The sequence below is a fragment of the Schistocerca americana genome, unplaced genomic scaffold (genome assembly GCF_021461395.2).
Source record: "Schistocerca americana isolate TAMUIC-IGC-003095 unplaced genomic scaffold, iqSchAmer2.1 HiC_scaffold_99, whole genome shotgun sequence".
Lineage (NCBI taxonomy): Eukaryota > Metazoa > Arthropoda > Insecta > Orthoptera > Acrididae > Schistocerca > Schistocerca americana.
In genome coordinates, this window is record NW_025726774.1 from 185,877 (window position 1) to 206,981 (window position 21,105).

Consider the following 21,105-nt stretch of genomic DNA (forward strand, 5'->3'; position numbering starts at 1 on the left):
TGCAGACCGGGCTCGTCCCTCTGTACGCGTCTGCCTGCGCATCAACACAACACGACCTTTTTTTTTTTTTTCTCTCTACCGCCATCCCTTCTTCTCGCGTTTTACTCGTTGTTGCAGCAGCGGCGCACACCTACACATCCACAGCCCCAGCCGAGCCGGCCTCACCTCAGGGCCCGCCGCCAGCGTCTCCTCCTCGGGCACAGGTGCGGTGCTGTGGCCGCCCATCCAACCGCATTGCTGGCCGTCCAGCCACCAGGCGTTCCCACTGCCGCGAGCCACGCCGCGCACCGACCCTGCTGCAGAAAACGAAGCATAGCCAGAGACCGACCGATACACAAAGCAAGCCGTCGCCTCGCCTCTTGTCCTTCCTGCCTTCCTTCCGCCCCCGCCCTTCTCACACCACCGCCTCTCCACTTTCGCCCCCCCCTCCTTTTTTTTTTTTTTGTTTTCTTCTTTCTTTCTTTCTTTCTTTCTTTCTTTCTTTCTTTCTTTGGCCCTCTCTCCTTCCCGCCATGGCGGTTACGGCACCGCCTGCAGCGGCAGATTTTTTGCGCCCACACGCCTACTCCTACCACCATTAACCTTGCCCTGCCCTGCCCTGCCCTGCCCTGCCCTGCCCTGCCCATCAACGTCGCAGTCGAACCGACGCTTGCCAACACACTGCCCACGTTCCTTTCTCTTTTCGGCCTACGCCCATTACGCGCCGCCGCCACAGCACCTTCCCTTCCCACAACACACCGACGTCATCACACGCACCCAAAACAGGGGCCACGACCGTGTTCCTCGCCCACTCCCATCCCGCACGGTACGCACATTCCCAACTACTACCGCGCACCCTCCCTTTCCAATCTGTGTGTCTCTGTGTCTGTGTCCTGTCCGCGCGTGACGCCTCTCAACATCCGCCGTCCCCCGTCCCGTTTTCGCCCCCATGCCGTCGTCGCGCCGCCTCCGCCCCTGTCCGCCCCGCACCACACCATACACCGCTGCTTGTCCCGGCCGTTGCCACCAAAGGCGCCGACCGCAAACGCGCCACGCCGCAGCCCCCGTGCGTCTCGCGCTCGCTTGCATCTCCGTGCCGACGCTGCCTCTCTTCCCGCTCGCACTCGACCTCGACAACACAGTCTTTGGCTCCGCCACTGCGTGTTCCGGTGGTACGCACGCTGCAACACGTATGTATTCATTACCAGAGCGATGGCGAGGCATGACAGCATCTCTGTCTGACCAGAGAGTTCTTTATCGCTGCTAGTCGGCGCTTGGACCGCGCCAGACGACAGTAGTGGCACGCACCGGGTCGCCAGGAACAGTTGTTATATATATATTGTAGCGCGAGTCGGGAGAGGTAGTAGTCGGTCGACAGTAGTAGCGGGTGGACGGTTGTACTGAGCGGGCGTCGGCGGCGTGCTCTGCTCGTCTCGCGACTCTGGTCACGGTTCGGGACGATGTATAGTCTATTGTGTTATAATCAAAAGGTGGTGTGACGCTGCATTGCGCAAATCTGATAACGTATGTTCATTGTACTTATTTTGTTCAACAACAAAAGCCCCACTATTACTTTTTTTCTAAAGTAACTTTTGTCTCTTAACGAAAAACATTCACTTTTTAAAGACTACTTCCTATGGCATTTCCCTCCAAGGAGTGCAATTAATTACCAGCCAGCACTCATTCATTGCACACAGCTGTGTAAGGGGTATCTACAATTGAGGAGCAGATATAAATGCAATTTTTTGTTTTTTTTGTTTTTTTTTTTGTGTGTGTGTTGTAACCTCCCAGCAAAATTTAAAATAACGGACAATGTTATTTACGGATGCTAATGGACATTGCGCTAATTGTAACCTCGCCCACAATGAGAGGTATTGAAAATGGCAACAAAAATGTGAAATTCGCAATCTGACTCAAATATAAAGTCTTCACACAACATTTAAAAACGTCCGTTCAGTGACAAGAAACTTCAATTAAACCGAAATATCGGTCTTTGGCCCTGTGCAAAACAATCAGAATTAAAGTCTTACCTCCGAATAAATGGATGTCACATTTCTGCTCTGGTTGTTGCGCAGCGCTTGGAGGAACTGCATTGCAAATAATAATATTCTCTTTTTTTGTGATTTTAGTGACATTTTTCTTCAAAGAAGTGGAATGAAATGTGAAGTGCAACGAACTCTTTAGTTCAATAAACAATTAAATGTTTGAAAAATGCTTTTGAAATAAACATTATTATTGGGGAACTTGTTGGAGAATAATTACAATAAATACAATTTTTCATTATCTAATGATTATATTAATTAACAGTATACCTTATTCACCATCTTGACCAGTGTTGCCGACCGCCTACATCACACAACCGCACTCGGCTGCTACTACTGACCGACCGCTCTGCATGACGACTATTAGCGTACTGCACGCGACGACTACTGACAGAGTACAGCCCTCAACTACACAGAGCTACGGACTCGCAACGACTACTGACTGACTGACTGACTGACTGACTGACTGACTGACTGAGAACCGCTCGCAACACTCGCGCAGTCCAGCGCAAACTCTCTGGTCACAGATGCTACAATGTCTCGCCATCGCTACTATGTTACATACGTGTTTCAGTGTCTTTTTCATTGGGGTAACGATCTTTGGCTCTTTTTATTCTGAATACAGGGCCAAAGGTCAACGCTGCTGCCCTTATACAATTTATCAGGTTTCATTATGTCTGTTGCAATGTTACATACGGTTCACTCTTTCATTAATATTATCGTTGGGTTTGTTTTGTAGGGACGTTAACATTCTGGCACATTTTTATTATCATCGGACTCTCTGCTATTTGTGCAGGGAGGTTATACCTGGGTCCATTTCCATTTCCATTTACATTTTAATATTGATAGACGTTTTGTTTTCTTGTTGTTTTTCCTTCTTTTTTTTTTTTGTTGTTTTTTTTTTGTTTTGTTTTTCCCGCTCTCACCACCACCGCCGCATCACGCCTTCCGTTTTCTTGGTTTCTTTTCTGTTCTTCAACTGCTTCAACATCACCGCGCCCCATTTCCACACCACAGCCATCAGCCTCCAAGACGGGCGGGCGCAGTGTGCCATTTCCGGCGCACAAGCACACCCGTACGGTACTCTCCTCGCCCCCACGCCACCAACAACACAGCGACCACGCGGCTTTCAGGCATGGCACGGCACGGCACGGCACGGCACCGGCGAAATGCGCCGCCCCCGCCCCTCCGCGCATCCGTCCGTCTCGCCACGTTCACTGACAGCCGCGTCTGCGGCTACACCACGACAACCACAACACAACACCGCTCCCCTCCCTGGCAACTCACATTGTTTTTCTCCTCCTCTTTTGCACAAACCACAACGCCGAGCACAGGCGCAAGCCACCCACACCGCGCCCCTCCCCGTCCCGTCTTTGGCCGCCGCTCCTCGTTTGCCCCCTCCCATCTCCCGAAATGCCATGCCAGCAGCGTTACGCATGCCCCTCCCCTGTCCACACAACACTACCGCCTAACGAACAGCCTTCCGGGCCACATGCAGGGCACGCCCACCTCCAAACACTGCCAATTCACGGACGCACGCACGCACACACACACACACACACACACACACACACACACACACACACACTCACTTTCTCGACACCTTTCTGTACGGAGGGTGCGTCATCTCGACCGTGACAGAGTGACGGCAACTATCGACGATCCATTTCCCCCCACTGGTAAAACATGTCCACTAACACCTACATACATCATTCAAGTACACAGACAATAGCATACACACAATGGGAGGGCACACGAACATGGACGGCACGGCACTGTCATACACTCTTCCTCAGAACCATATCAACAAACGTTACGTACATCCGGGAAAGCGAAAGCGAACGCGAAAGCGAAAGCGAAAGCGAAAGCGAAAGCGAAAGCAAAAGCAAAGGCAAAGCCCAATGCAGCCGTCAAAGGTAACGTTCACCACGGCAGACACTTGCAGCCGCGCCGCCGTTAAACGCATTTCAGTGCGGCTCCAATACGCCTCCGACACGGGAACGTTCCGTTGCTCTACGAATGCGTTTCTCCCCTTTTTCCCTTCCTCTCTCTTTTGCCCCCCCTCCTTGCACTCTTGCCTCATTCCTCACGTTCTGCCCAGACATTCGACCGATCAAAGTCAACCTTACGTTACCGTTCTCAGCGCGACGGTGTACAACAGTATGACGGGTGTGCCCACGACTTCGGTTCAGTTGCGTGACGCCGGTCTATCGCGCCGATCGACAGTTACTCAGGGGGCGACGGATCGGACCACGTCACCGACACACAAAACACTTTCAAACAAACAAATACATACCGGATGGACACAGACAAACACGTGTACAGACATTCGCCAAACAAACGACCGCCGCCGCCGTCGTCGCGCTTACTGTACTGCACTGGACACGCGTGCATCTTGAATGACGACATCGGTGTGCGTGCGTCGTACGCAATCAGTCAGACACGGCTATCAAACATCAGAGTCGAATGGTACATCATCGTGCGTGTCGCCGTACACGTACAGTACAATACAACAACAATGCGTCTTAATGGCACGTTCATTTCAACGTCACTCACACACCTCCACGCTGCAGTTACGTCGCACCATTGTCAAACTCGGCGTACAGCAAAGGGAATAGTGGGCGGCAAAAAAAAAACAAACCAAACAAAAACATTTCACATTTCACCCTCGCCATGTATGATGTGCAAACAAAACAAACCCGCAAACGGCCGTCGTTACGGTGACACAAAAGTCGCCGATCGCACTGTCCCCCCTCGCAGACGGGTAACACACACACACACACACACACACACACACCAACAACACCAATGGGTCAAAAACCACGCCAACGAGGCGTGCCACCATTCCACGCCACGGCGACCAACCTCGTGGCCGTACCCCGCGCAACACGCTTTGACGCGCCCCCCCCCCACCCACAATCAAAATGCACACATACATCACAGCCGTCCACACAAACAACAACAACAACAATTCCGCCCTTCCCGCAAAAGGCAAGTTGGTGGCCCTGAAAAGGGCCGTTTTGCCGCTCTCGCAACGGAGGAGCCTTCTCCATCCTTCCTTCCATTCCAGAGCCACCTCCTTACTTGGAGCTCGTGTACTTGGTCACCGCCTTCGTGCCCTCGCTCACGGCGTGCTTGGCCAGCTCGCCAGGCAGCAACAGCCGCACAGCGGTCTGGATCTCGCGGGACGTGATGGTCGAGCGCTTGTTGTAGTGCGCCAGGCGAGAAGCCTCGGCCGCAATGCGCTCGAAAATGTCGTTCACGAAGCTGTTCATGATGCTCATCGCCTTCGACGAGATGCCCGTGTCAGGGTGCACCTGCTTCAGCACCTTGTAGATGTAGATGGCATAGCTCTCCTTCCTCTTGCGCTTCTTCTTCTTGTCGCCCTTCGAAATGTTCTTCTGCGCCTTGCCAGCCTTCTTGGCGGCCTTCCCGCTAGTCTTGGGCGGCATCTCGAACCAACGTACGGCAGCAGCAACACCAGTAGCAAGCGCTCCGCTCTAGTCAGCGTCTCCCCACACAGTGGCACCCGCCGCCAGCCGCCGCCGCACCTTTACCAGCTCGCCCTGTTGCGGCCGCCGACCAATGGGGCGCGCGCGCAACCGGCCGCCGCACCCGAGCCCATAAAGCACCCCCACCCCGGCTGCGCCGGCACGCACTCCGCTGCTCGACTCGCTGCCGCTCGCACCGGTCGTTTTCGTTTCCGTTTCGTGTGCACCGTCGCTAGCCCATCGCCATGTCCGGACGCGGAAAGGGAGGCAAAGTCAAGGGCAAGTCAAAGTCCCGCTCAAGCAGGGCTGGGCTCCAGTTCCCGGTCGGCAGAATCCACCGCCTCCTGCGCAAGGGAAACTACGCAGAGCGCGTCGGCGCCGGGGCGCCCGTCTACCTCGCCGCCGTCATGGAGTACCTCGCGGCTGAGGTGCTCGAGCTGGCCGGAAACGCGGCCCGCGACAACAAGAAGACGCGCATCATCCCGCGCCACCTGCAGCTTGCCATCCGCAACGACGAGGAGCTCAACAAGCTCCTGTCGGGCGTCACCATCGCACAGGGTGGTGTCCTGCCCAACATCCAGGCCGTCCTGCTGCCAAAGAAGACCGAGAAGAAGGCCTAAAGGAGGCCAGGCAATCGCAGCGCCGCGTGCTCCCCTGCACGCAACGCGCTTTGCCGGCTCGGCCCACAACAATCGGCCCTTTTCAGGGCCACCACACAAACCTACGTCCAAAGCAAAATTTCAGTCGTCCTCGCCGCACCTTGTTTTGTTTTAACTTTGCACTGTCACAGCACAGCCGCCGCCGGCGCACGTCCGCCATCTTGTCGTCCACACAGCCCGTGTGGCCCAACACACACACACACACACACACACATTTTGCACGGTCGCAGTCGCCTTCCAAACCGACAACGGCAGCAATAATGACCATTGTTAAAGGGAGGCGTGTCGACACACCGCCCTCCACTCCCGCGCGCAACGGCCGTCGACACGAACGAAACAGCTGATCCGGCCGCCTATGCCCACACGCCTTGCCTCGGAAACCCCAACGCCGCCGCAAACAAACACACAGAGCCAAACCACGCAAGCAAATAATCACCGCCTCTCGCACAACAACACACAGCCCGCCATCTCCGTCGCGATCGATACAAAGACACACAATAACAAACACACAAACGAAGCAGCTCCACACACAGCCAGCCACATGACACGTTTCCTTTCCTTCTCCCCTCCCAGTCACATCACGTCGCTCAAACGGAAAGAAAGAAAGAAAGAAACAAACAAACAAACAACACAGCGCACACACGCAGCAACAACACAGACTCTTTCGCACTTTTCAACTTCCGAACAGTGTGGTGGCCCTGAAAAGGGCCGTTTTCTAGTCTCTCCCACCCACAAGCACGGCCGCGGGAAGGCCAGCGCCCGCTGCGACGCAGCCTAACCGCCGAAACCGTACAGGGTGCGCCCCTGCCTCTTCAGGGCGTACACCACGTCCATGGCCGTCACAGTCTTGCGCTTGGCATGCTCAGTGTACGTCACCGCGTCGCGGATCACGTTCTCCAGGAACACCTTCAGCACCCCGCGGGTCTCCTCGTAGATCAGACCAGAGATGCGCTTCACGCCGCCCCTGCGAGCCAGGCGGCGGATGGCGGGCTTCGTGATGCCCTGGAACTGGAGGACCTAAGAGCTGCCACCTATGAAATACAGTTTCTTCCGGACGAGTCAGCAACAGAGAGGAAGCTAACTCTCTTTATCAACAAATTCTTCAGACAGGAAATGAGGGATGTCATCAAGGACCTAAAGGTCAGGAGAGATGGCATCGCCCTCATCAAAATTGCCAAACCTGGAGAAGAGACCCAGCTACAAAAGTTGTTTAGGCTCAATCTACATCCCAAAATAGTAGTGAGGCAACTCTGTCCTCGTGAGCCAAGGGACAGACAGCTCAGGCGGGAACAAGGCAGGCCCTCCCTATCGGCGGTCATCAAAAAGGTTCCCCTCGATGTTGAGGACCAAGAAGTACAGAAGCAACTGCAAGATCAAGGCCTCACCATTGAGAGGGCTTGGCGTATCAAATCTCGCGCAAGGAACGCCCCCACCAAGATGATCCGGGTCATAACGAGGGACCAAGAGACCCTCGACAGAATCCTAACCCAAGGAGTTGTAATAGACTATTCGAGGAAAGAAACAGAACCCTCAAATTTCCCCCCACCTCAACCAGCCCAGTGTGGTCTATGCCTATCGTTTGAACATCAAACCAAAAACTGTATAGGTAAGCCAAAGTGCCCCCAGTGCAGCGGAGACCACTCCCTCTCCCAATGTAACAGCCTTGGCGCTGAAAAATGCGCCAACTGCGAAGGCCCCCATTCTGCACTCTCCTACCGCTGCCCTCTGCGCCCCAAGGAGGCTCCGAAGCCAGAGCTTCAAGCCCCCATCAAATTAATCGACGAGCCAGCGCAGATCGCAGTGGAGGACATCCAGCAGGAGATGGTGCTGAAAGCAGACTTCCTGAGGGTCCTATCTGGTACCCTGATTAACCTGTTTCAGGACAGGAAGGAGGAGATCGTTAGAACAATTAACCAGGTCGCTTTTCAAGCCCTGGAAAAAACAATAAAAGCCACCCAGACGGGATGCAGGCTGCACATCACCGTTAAAGACCAGTGGCACCCACAAACAAGACTGCTCAGCACACACGACGACACACTAAACGGACCACCAGAAAATACTCAAAATAGGACCCCAGACTGCACTCACCACACACCCCGCCCACCTACCAGAAGTTAAAACAGAACAACACCTCTTCCAAGACAAAGACACAAAGACATGGATAACACTGCCACACTCTCTCACACAAACTTCCTCTTCGTAAATGCGAGGGGGGTAGTAAACAGAAGAACTATGCTGATGCATACACTTATAAATGACCACATACATGTAGCGGGCGTGGCTGAAACCTGGCTGAAAGAGGGAAAGGATTGCAATATACCCAAATTCAACTGCTTCCGTAAAGATAGGGCTGACGGAAGGGGAGGCGTAGCTCTGTACGTCCTAAACTCAATACCCGCCACCGAAATCCCACTCCCCCCAGCGCTACAAAACCTAGAGGCGATAGTGGTTAAAATCAGGGGAACTAACAGACGTTCAATCACAGTGGCATGCCTATACAACCCCCCCGACAGTCCCCTCCCACTCCAATTCCTACAACACCTGCAAACCTTAGACAAATTCATTCTCCTATCCGACTTAAACGCCAGACACCCCCAACTCGGAGACTGGACAGATAACCAAAACGGACGCACACTCTTCGACATCCTAGCCACGCAACCAATAGACCGCCTTCCCATCTATGACTACACCTTTATAGGGCACAACGGACAGTCTGCCCCCGACCACATACTGTTTAGCCCCACACTGACGGACACCATCACCTCCCCAAAGATCGGCAATCCGATAACGAGCGACCACCTACCACTCACCTTCTCCACAGAGGCACTCAACCCTCCAGACCCCCCTCCCACTAGACGTACCATCCGCAACTATGCAAATGCTAATTGGGAACGATATTGCGAAGTCATCACAGACCAATTAAACTTCCCAGTGAGCATCACTGACGACAACGACCTACTGTTAGTTACCAGACGCCTTGAAGACGCAATTAAACAAGCCACCGACGAAGCAATACCGACGAAAATCATAAATAACTGGAGACCATCCATCCCCCGAGAGGCCCTACAGCTAATACAACAAAAGAAACGACTACACAGAGAGATAAGACGTACGAACAACCCAGATCTAAGACGACTTTGGAACAGACTAAACAACAGAGTCAGGAACATAATATCCACACATAGACAAACACAGTGGGACGACACCTGCAAACAACTAGACTACAGGAGTGGAGGCAAATTCTGGAAAAAATTCAGGACACTAACGGGACAACGAAGAACTACTGAACTCACCTTAATAACAAACAACGAACCGACAACAGACAAACGTGAACAGGCCACCATATTCAAACAGGTACTGCAGGAGGTATACTCCTTCCCCAATGACAATCTCTTTGACGAAGTACACAGACGTACAGTGGAACTACAACTAAATCGAATACTCACCACAGCAACAGTGGACACAGAGAACGAACACAACCTGACCAAGGAAATAACCAACACTGAAATAGCCGAAGCCATCCACACAGGACGTAACTCCGCTCCTGGACAAAACGAAATCCGACGACTGCACCTACAGAAAGCCCCCCCCCACATCCTCATCCCCATTCTCTCCATAATCTTCAATTATTGCCTCACCTATGAAACGTTACCGACCAACTGGAAGACGAGTAAGACAATTATGATCCTCAAGCCTGACAAACCGAAGACTGACCCCCGCTCATACAGACCAATCTCTCTGCTCGACGTTATAGGGAAAACCTACGAACGCATATTAGCGAACAGACTTAGAAAATTCACAGAAGACAAAGGACTACCCCCGACAATCCAGGCAGGCTTCAGACCCAACCACTCGACGAATGACCCCCTCTTTAAACTTACTAACAGCATTACTAAGGGATTCAACGACGGACGATGCACGCTCGCGGTATTCCTAGACATCGAGCGTGCATTCGACAAGTTGTGGCATCAAGGACTTCTCCTCAAACTAAGCCGACTAGGAATCCCCATCAAATTCATAAAAATCTTACAAGCCTATCTTAGCAACAGAGTATGCAGAATTCATGTTGGGGATCAACACTCCGATCCGTTCACGCCACAGGCAGGTGTCCCGCAAGGAGGCATCCTGTCACCGACCCTGTACGCGCTGTACACAGCAGACATCCCCACTACAACGACAACAGACGAGACAGTCGCACTATATGCAGACGACACTGCATATTGGTGCACTGCCCCAAACACCAGGACCATACAACGGAAAACGACGAACTACCTACAAAAACTTCAGACCTGGATGAAGCAGTGGCGAATCCGACCCAACCCGACCAAAACACAGACCATATTCTTCCAACACAGACACCGAACCAAGAACAGAAATCAAAACACTGGCGACTTACAACTAACACTATGGAACACGCCACTGACGCTTACTAACTCCGCGAAATACTTAGGCGTGTTCCTAGACAAGCATCTAAACTGGCAGACGCACATCAACTACCTCCTCAACAGAACAAGAAAAAGACAAGGACTCATACGACAGGTGCAGGGTCGCCTCCATGGCTGCCGCCTGGAGACGGCCCTGCATACATACAAGACCTTCGTCAGGCCGGTCATGGAGTATGCAGCTGCACCCCTGGCTGGTCTGGCGAAGAGCCAGGCGGACAGACTCTACAGAACTGAAAGAAGACTACTTCGCAGCATCACCAAACTCCCCCCCCAGACCCCGAGCAACGACGTATATGACATCACAAACATAGAACCACTACAAACTCGACTAACAAAGCTACGCGCCAACTACGGCAGACACATACTGACGAAACGACCAGATATGGAAGACTTATTGACCTCTGAAATACGGGAAAGGAGGCGCCCTAAATACAAATACATCCATCCAGCGCGTACAGTGGCACAAAACACGACCGCCCATTTCCCCGACCTTGCTCCCACCATGACCCCACTCGTAAGCGGCACCCACACTCCCCCCCATCTCGACGCCAGGAGGTAGGCAACGGCCCTACACACACACACACACACACACACACACACACACACAATCACACACAACGCACGCAACGACCACATACACAAATAAGCAATAACACGAAAATCTGAGCAGATACACTTCCCTCTTATTCACATATCGCCACCTCAAATATATGCCTACATAGAATTATTTATTTAAAAATTATATGCTTTTATATGATCTTCTAAAATTATATGTTCTCCTTAAATTTATATGTTTTTCCCAAAATTAACTGTTCTCATTATGTTCTAATTTTATTTCTAAGTTCCTACTATATGTCTTACATGATAACTGCATAAATGTCTCTTGAATGTCAAAATAATTTAAACCCAATATTGTTCAAAAATAAAAATGTAAACTCTATATCTTACCGGAATAACAATGTTTGGCACAATTGCAAGCAATTGACACTCTAAAAAGCAAAAAATTGTATCGAACACCATCGGCCGAAAAAGAGCAACAGCAAGCTCTAAAAAGGCCCGCCCTCCCCTTCAGGGAGGGAATGAAATGTGCCAAAAAAAAAAAAAAAAAAAAAAAAAAAAAAAAAAAAAAAAAAAAAAAAAAAACGCGCGGGCCCGTTGTCAAGGCAGCACCGGACGCCGCGCCGCACCTAACCTCCACGCACGCCGCTCCGCTACCGCTACCGCTACCGCCATGGCCCGCACAAAGCAAACGGCCCGCAAGTCCACCGGCGGAAAGGCGCCGCGCAAACAGCTCGCCACCAAGGCGGCGAGGAAGAGCGCGCCCGCCACCGGAGGCGTCAAGAAGCCCCACCGCTACAGGCCGGGCACCGTCGCCCTGCGAGAAATCAGGCGCTACCAGAAGAGCACAGAGCTGCTCATCCGCAAGCTGCCATTCCAGCGCCTAGTGCGCGAGATCGCCCAGGACTTCAAGACCGACCTGCGCTTCCAGAGCTCCGCAGTCATGGCCCTGCAGGAGGCCAGCGAGGCCTACCTCGTCGGCCTCTTCGAAGACACCAACCTGTGCGCAATCCACGCCAAGCGCGTCACCATCATGCCCAAGGACATCCAGCTCGCGCGCCGCATCCGCGGCGAGCGCGCCTAAACCGCGCCGCGGCACCGCACCGCACAAACAAAAACGGCCCTTTTCAGGGCCACTAACATCTCTCCGTCGCGAGCAAACTTTGTCGGTCGCCTGCCTCTCGCCCCGCAACCCAAAAACAAAAACCACCACTTCCCGTCCGTCCGCCACACCCGCTCACTCTGCCTGCCTGCTAGCAGCGCGCAACAATCACACATCATCCCTCCCCGGCGCTCAAAGCGCACAATACCCAACGGCCGACGTCACACCGCACGGGTGGCTGGCTGGCCGGCCGCCCGCCCGCCGCTTTCGTTTCGAAAACAAAAAAACCCGCACTCCACTCCGACGGCCAACGGCCAGGCAGGCGCGCTCGCTCGCTCTACACGCCACCGAAATCCCCGCCGACTCCTTCCACATCTCAACGTGCCCCCCGTTGCAAAACATAACACACACAAAGGAACAAAACAAAGACCAGACACGACTAGACAAGACAGACATCCGAGAAGAACGAACGCAGGCAAGCCAACCAACGTATTCAAACAAAACAACGTGACAGAAAACCAACCGTCGGCCGCCGCCACAAACACGGCGACAATCAACCACGACAACAACAACACCGCTTACCGCTACCGCCGCCCACACCCGCCACCGACCCCCGCAATCCAACCACCACGGCACGCAAACAGCATCCCCACGGGCATACAGACAGACACCCACACCAAACGCAACACGACAATCAAAACCTTCCCCGACGTGCTTTGATGGCCCTGAGAAGGGCCGTTTTGGGCCGCGCGTCTCTTGCGCGCCACTAGACGACGACGGGGGGTGGGGACGACGGAGTCAAGCGCCAAACCCTTCCTTTCCCATCTCTTTCTCCTCTACTCTACTTCTTCTTCTTGGGCGAAGCCTTCGCCTTAGACGGCGTCGTCGCCTTCTTCGGGCGCGGCGCCTTCGGCTTCTTCGTCGGAACCTTGGCGGCCTTCTTCGCCTTCGACGGCGACTTGGCCTTGGCCGGCTTGGCCGCAGCCGCCTTCTTCGCACCCGCGGGAGCGGCCGACGCCGCAGACGCCTTCTTGGCGGCGCCCGCCTTCCGACCGGTCGCCGCCTTCACGCCACCAGCCTTCTTTGCGCCGGCCGCACGGGCGCCCTTCTTCTCCTTGCTGGTCGGAGCGGCGCGCTTCTTCTTGGCACCGCCAGCACGAGCCTTGCCGCCCTCGGCCGCCCCCCCGCCGCCGGCGCCAGCAAGCTTGAACGAGCCGGACGCGACCTTCCCCTTCGTCTGCACCAGCTCGCCCGCCACGACGGCCGACTTGAGGTACTTCTTGATAAACGGCGCCAGCTTCTCCGCGTCCAGCTTGTAGTGCGCGGCTATGTACTTCTTGATCGCCTGCAGCGACGACCCGCCGCGCTCCTTCAGACTCTTGATGGCGGCCGTCACCATCTCAGAGGTGCGCGGGTGCGCAGGCTTGGCGCGCGGCTTCTTCGCAGACGACGCAGACTTGGCCTTCTTCGTAGTGCCGGTGGCGGCGGGTGCCGCAGCAGTCTCGTTCGTAGCCGCCTGATCTGCCATTTCGACGACGCGCGTAACACACAGCGAGAGCGAGCGGGACGGCAGGCACGCAAGCACAGCACAGCAGCAGAGCAGAGAATCACAAGGCCCAGCCAGTGTCGCGGGCGGGCGCGGACGGCCGAGAGAGCGGCCGCCACTCTGCGCGCCGCCGCGCCGCGCCTCCCGCGCTTGCTACCACTCGAAATCGTGATGTCGGAAGGGGAGGATGTGCGATTGCGTGCTCGTGAGTCTGGTGCTCATGCACCAGGAACACCTGTGCCGGCCGGCCGCGGTTTGACGGGGCTTGCTCCGTCGACCGCCCCGCCATCAGCCGGCACGTCTACGATGACCCGACCCGGCGCGAGGGGAAGTATTAGTACCCTCGCGTCGGAGATGAATATGGACCATGATATGGATTTTACTCCGGACCTACCTGAGGACGACGAACCTGCCGAGACTCCTACAGCCTCGAGAGAAGCGAAAAACCACCGACGAGGGGACCGTAGCCATTCTACAGACGGCCGCGAAGACCACGGCAGCACAGCCGCAGCGGACTTCCAGATTCCGCCACGGAAGAAGCAGGCGCGGCATCAACAGCTCATAGTGGCCAGAGAACTTGATGTAACTAACCGGTATGAGCCCCTAAGAGGGACGGGAGTGTCACTAGACGCCGCAAATGATGATTTAGTGGAGAAACAGCGACAGAGAGATGAACAACAGCGGCGGCAAAACACGCCTGCAGATCCCGAAAATGACCATGACATGGAAGCAGATGCTCCACCAGTACCACCTGCAGGACCCAAGAGGATTCCGCCGATAACCTTGCGGTACAAGGAGTCTTACAAGCAGCTGCACACGTGGCTCAAGACGAACTGTAAGGCGACATTTACAGTGCGACAGACGGGCGGAGAGACATTGAAGCTGCTATTAAACACAACTGAAGACTATGTCAACGTCGTGGGAAAGCTTGGGGAAGAAGGGATTCCCATGTACACGACGCCAGCGGTCCGGCCACCTACGATAAAGACGCTGATAAAAGGAATACCGATGACTGTGACACACGCAGAACTTAAAGAAGAGTTAGAAGAGTTGGGATATGTTGCTACAGTGATCGAGAATCACAAGATGCCGGGAACTAATCAACTCACTGGGCACCGTGTTGTGATACTACCGGATACGACCGAACATCGCGGCATCTTTCAACTCACTCGTATCTACGATCTTTCAGTGAAAGTTGAACGACTGAGAAGACCACGCGGACATATACAATGTTACAGATGCCAAGGATTCAATCATGTTGCCCGCTATTGCACCATGCCACCAGTGTGCGTAAAATGCGGCGCGGGACATGACAGCCGTGAATGTACGCGGTCACGAGAAGAGGCGCCGACGTGTGGGCTCTGTGGCGGGGCTCATCCCGCTAATTATCGAACGTGCCCCAAGCACAAGGAGGCAAGTCGACGATTTAGAGGACTACCACCGCTGAAGCCATCTACGCGCCGGCAGCGACCGCCGCCGCCACCGCCGACCGTGGACCAGAGCAGCTGGCCCACGCCGATGCAGCACCGCGCCAACAGGCTGCGCACAGAGCTCACGGCAGCGGAAGTTCTAAAACAGGGCCTCCAGCCGCGCGCGTCAACTTCAATCCCGGCGTCACAGCGCCAAACTGTGCCGCCAAGTTATGGACCACAGCCGGCAAACGCACGCAGACAGCCGTCACCACCACCGAGGACGGAACAGCCTGATCTACAGGTACTACTTGCGCAAATTGCATCTACCCTTGCAGAGGTGAGTAGAGCGCTTGTGCAGCTGCCACAAACCATCGCCGCCACCATTGAGGCGACGCTCAGCAGAACGCAAATTGTAACTAAAGACGTGACTATGCAGCATGCCTAGGCTGCCACGACTCGATAATCTACGTATAATGACGTACAATGCGGACAATCTGACTAATGACGTGCTTGAGCTGCGACAGTTTATTACGGACTACAACATAGACATTTGTCTAGTGAACGAGACTTTTCTGAAGCCAGGGATTCGATCTAACATTCCAAATTATAAGTGTTATAGGACGGACAGATTGACGCATGGCGGCGGCACCGCTATTTTCATTCGCCGTTCAATTAGTCATCATGAAGCGCCTCCACCAATCACGCGCCACATCGAAACGACAGCTATCATTGTAGAGACTCAAAACGGGCCAATCACATTCATCTCCGTCTATCGCAGTCCACGTCACATTCTTGACATTGATGACGCAAGAGAATTATTACGGACGCCAGGCCGACTTTTTATCGCCGGCGATCTGAATTCAAAACATGCCGCCTGGAATTCTCTCGTAACAAATATGAGTGGCCGCCTCCTATTGCAGGCAACGGAAGAAGCCAATGCGTACGTTTGTGGCCCCGACGAGCCGACGTGTTTTCCATCACGCGGCCGACCTGACATAATTGACATCTCCATCACTAAAGGCATTCCACATTTCATGTCCGCAGAAGTAGTGCATGCACTAAACTCAAATCATCTACCCGTCATTTTCACCCTTCACGTCACACCTGTACAGCACCCAGGCCGCCTAAATCTACGACGCACGAACTGGGACTCATTCCGTGAACATGTCACATTTTCAATAGATGTAATTCAAGACGAAGACGACATCACTGAACAATCGATCACTGCATTCACCGACACCATCACAGAAGCATTGAATCTTTCGACACCGCCACCTAAGCCGCCGCATTTACCGACACCAGGACTGCCGCAACACATTCTCGATTCAATACGACGGCGCAACAGACTATGCAGAGAATGGCGACTAACACGAAATCCGCAGCTCAAGAGACAAATTAACCAGTTACGACGCGAAATTAAGGCAGCACTCATCGACTACAGAAACCAGCAGTGGGCAGCTAAACTACGCGCCTTCACACCCGATCCTATGCATTGGCACATGATAAAATTCTTCACAAATCGCAGGACCACAATACCGCCGCTCCAGACACAAGACAGGACCGCATACAGACCGGAAGACAAGGCCAACATGCTCGCTGACACTTTTGAACAGAACTTTCAACCGCAAAATGACAGAGTTGACCAACAGAGAGTCGAACGAATTGAAAGAGAGGCTGACGAACTACTCCGCACGTATGATGACGACGAAGACGAAGAGGAAAACGAAATAACACCTACCACCGCAAGAGAAGTTCAGGCTGCCATACGGATGCTACCGCCGAACAAGGCCCCCGGCGTTGACGACATACAAGGTCGTGTACTCAAACAACTCCCGTGGACAGCGATCGTACGACTTGCAGCCATCTTCAACTGGATTTTCACCTCATCTACATATCCATCACAGTGGAAACATTCAATAGTAGTCGCCGTACCTAAACCTGGAAAAGACAGACGTCATCCGCAGAACTATCGACCAATCAGCCTGTTACCACACATCAGTAAACTGTTCGAACGCATATTTCTTGCACGACTACAGAACGTCATCACCAGAACAGAAGCTTTACCGCAAGAACAATTTGGATTTCGCAGTGGCCACAGCACAACACAACAAATTCTCCGAGTAGTACATTACATCATTGAAGCATTCAATCGAAAAGAATTTTGTGGTGCAGTCCTCCTTGATGTGACCAAAGCGTTCGACACAGTATGGCATAAAGGACTCATCTGGAAACTTCATCACCTGCACTTTCCGAAACCATTCATTCGCCTACTCGCCTCATACCTGCAAGGACGTACTTTCGCTGTCAGGATGGATGACGCACTATCGACGCCACGACAAATCAACGCCGGGGTACCCCAAGGATCGGTCCTTGGGCCGATCCTCTACTCACTATTCACGACCGACATACCGACGCAACCACGAGTAGAAAAAGCAATCTACGCCGATGACACTGTAATCTACACACGCAGCCGCTGGAGAGAAGTTTTGGTGCCGCGGTTGCAGAGCGCACTGAATTCACTTGAACAATGGGCAGCAAAATGGCGGATAACATTCAACCCGACGAAGACACAGGCGGTGATTTTCACTAGGAAGAAGACAATGCCAGCTCGTCACCTCCGACTTTACAACACGCAGCTGCCGTGGGACACATCAGCGCGGTATCTCGGCGTCATTCTCGACAAACGACTAACATGGAAACTACAAATTGACGACGTCAGAGCAAAAATCAACCAACGACTCGGCGCATTGTATCCACTCATCAATGAGACTTCCGACTTATCCATTGAAAACGGCCTCCTGATTTTTAGGATGTACATCAGACCGGTAATGGATTATGCCAGTGAAGTATGGGGATGTGCGGCAAAGACCCACATTCAGAGACTACAGTCACTACAAAACAAAATCCTACGACGAGTTTTTCATGTTCATTCGCAATTTCCACATCGATTTCTACAAGACGCCGCGGACGAAAAAGAAGTACTACAGAGACATAAGGACCAAGCACGAAGATTTTACGACCGTGCACATGACGCAGATAACCCACTCATTAGACAATTGACGGAACCACAACCGGCGAGGGACAAATACAGAAGACCGATAGCATTACTTGACCGCTGATGAAGCAAGAAGCCTAAAACATGACCTCTCTCAGCCTGAAAAAACGGGCTCCGCAGTAAAAAAAGCTCCAAAAAGTAAAAATAAAAAACTCCGCAAAAACAAGAAAGTCACACTCCCGTCCCACAAACACACAAGACACTGCTCAATAAAGATGACCAAATTTTCACACATGTTCCCCAGAAGAAGCAGGCAATGCTAACAAGTAAATCCTGCAATAAAATAGCTGTAAAACTTAGCCATACGAAAGTGGACGGAGCGGAGCGCTTGCTACCGCCCAACGTCCGACAGCCTGTGCGGAGCAGCCCCAAACCTGCGCCACAACCGCCCGCGCCTTTCAAACCACCGAGGATGGGGCTACACACAGCCACACCACAGTCGCCAACCAGTCGCCACGGCAGCGCCGCAAACCACGGCCAAACTGCAGCTACCGCGCGCTACAGCCTGGGTCGGCCCGCCGAGAATCGCCGCCCCCGCCCAAATGCCGCCCCCACAGCCCCAGCCGACGACCCGCCACAATGGCCAAACCTTCGGCAAAACTCCCACACCGTCGCCGCGGCAGCCCGGCCAGCGCGGCCGGCGCCACAGCCACACAAGCCGAGGCGTGCGGCGATGACGGCCGTGCAAACGCGCCTCCGCCGCCCCATCGCCTTCCGTCGCCCTCCCGCCGTTTCCCGATCGGCCCGCAGCCGTCGGGCCACATCGCGCGCCGTCCTCCTCCTCTCGCCCGCCAACATTCACAGCCGTTTCTCAACAATTGCCCGCCGCAAACGGACGCCGCCTGCGCAACAGGCGCCGCCGCCCCTCGCCGCTTCCGACCCACAACCCCTCGACCGAGGCAAACCGCAATCCGAATCTACAGACCAACCCAATCTGCCGTCAAGCACACACGACAGCCGACCTTACACGTTACGCGTTACACATTACGTTTACACGTCTACGTTAGGTTAGGTTAGGTGGACGTGGGTTAGGTTAAGGGGACTTGGGTTAGGTTAAGCGTCAAACTTAGGTTAAGCATTCAAACACGTCAGGCGTCAGAGGTTAGGTTAGGTTAGGTTAGGTTAGGTTAGGTTAGGTTACACGTTAGGTTAGGTTAAGGGGTCAGTGCTAGGTTAAGAAGCGTCAAACGTAGGTTAAAAAAGCGTTCAAACGTGAGGCGTGAGCCGGACAGCTTACCTTACGTAGACGTTAGGGGCTCACAGGCTGAGCTCACCTCGCCACACCACAGGTTAGGTTCGGTTCGGTTCGGTTCGCTCGGCTCAGCGTAAAGCGCCGAGGTCAGGGTTACGTTCGTTCACCTTCGGGCGCCACACTTTCGGTTGAAAGGTCGCGACGGGACGACGTCGGAAACCGCCGACAGACGGGGGAGCAGCACGACCACGACCAGACACCGAGCGCGAACGAGACACACGCGAACCACCCCCACCGGCCAAAGGGCACCACACAACAACCCAGAGCACCACGTGTCGACACCAGAGCAACCCGCCGCTCACGCGACATGGCTGGCACCGAAGGGCAACCGCCCGCAACTGCGCTTTCCGCGCCGGCCCGGATGCACGTCGTGCTACAACAACACCACTACCGTACACAGCCGCTGTTCACAACATCACTATCAATGGCGCGCCCGCGGCTCGCCGCCGTCGCAGTCGCAGCCCCAACGCCAGCACTTTTGCACCACCATTCACACGCACCGCAACACAGCTCGCCGACACAGCCGAACAAAACAAACACCACACAACAACAGCAACAACGCCGCCGCCTCTACTTGTGCCGGCGACCCACCCCGCCGATGGCGCACCTTTCGCCAGCCGGCAATCGACACACACGCACCCACCCACCGGGGCCCAGTGCAAAAAAAAACACACAAAAACAAAAAAACAAAACAACACAAACGACACGGGAAGCGCACACCGCCACTTCGCGCGCACGCCACCAACCAGTCGTCGTCTCAAAATAACAAACACAAACAAAATAAACTAACAACTAGGGCAACACAAAACAAAAACGCCTCGCACGAACCGCCCACAAAAAGGACAAGCACACGCACAGCCTCTGCTGACGACCACGACGCAGCGGCACGCTGCTCCTGTCCCGCGCCCCGCGCCCCGCGCCACGCGCCCCGCGCCCCGCGCCCCACTCGATTCACAACTCACGCGACACCGTCAACGACGGGCTCGCTTCCCGCAACCTACCACCTTTCCGCCACGACGCACAGCCCCAGCCCCACCCGACGACTGCACTTTCACCACCGCCTCCCCCTTCCCCCCCAAAACACACACACACACACACACACACACACACACAGCCAGCCAAAAACGCACTCGCGACCCACACATGCACGTGCATCGGCACACGCCAACCAGTCAACGTCGACAACCACACGCAAGGCTCGAAACGAAAACGAAACCGGCGTCCTTCCACGTTGCCATCAAGCTACGCGACACAAGACACAAGGAACCAACACAACAGCCGGCCCCACTAATTCCCACTCTCACGCCGCAAAAAGCACACCGAAACCGCCAAACACGCACGCACATTCCCCTTCGCACTGACACCACCGACCGGCTCGCTACCACACACCTCTCGGCAGCCGTTTCACGCCAATTCGCCACACAGTCGACAAGCGCCCGCCCTGTACGGCACACGCAACGACGCAGCGCAGCAAAGGGCGCCCGCAACACATACCTCTCCGCCGCCCGACGCGCCAACCGCCACACCACACCGCCAGCAACTCGCAAATTGTGCACTGCCACCA

At 54.3% G+C, this 21,105-nt stretch overlaps 1 protein-coding gene across 1 annotated transcript; it reads left to right on the forward strand.

Moving 5' to 3' along the window:
- The first annotated feature begins 13,993 nt into the window (after positions 1 to 13,993).
- LOC124593518 lies at positions 13,994 to 15,679 on the forward strand. The gene has a single exon (XM_047131935.1). The coding sequence runs from the start codon at positions 13,994 to 13,996 to the stop codon at positions 15,677 to 15,679; it is 1,686 nt and encodes a 561-aa protein (XP_046987891.1).
- The last annotated feature ends 5,426 nt before the right edge of the window (positions 15,680 to 21,105 follow it).

Coding starts and splice junctions, on each gene's coding strand:
- LOC124593518 (XM_047131935.1), top strand. CDS start 13,994: ATGTCGGAAGGGGAGGATGTGCGATTGCGTGCTCGTGAGTCTGGTGCT.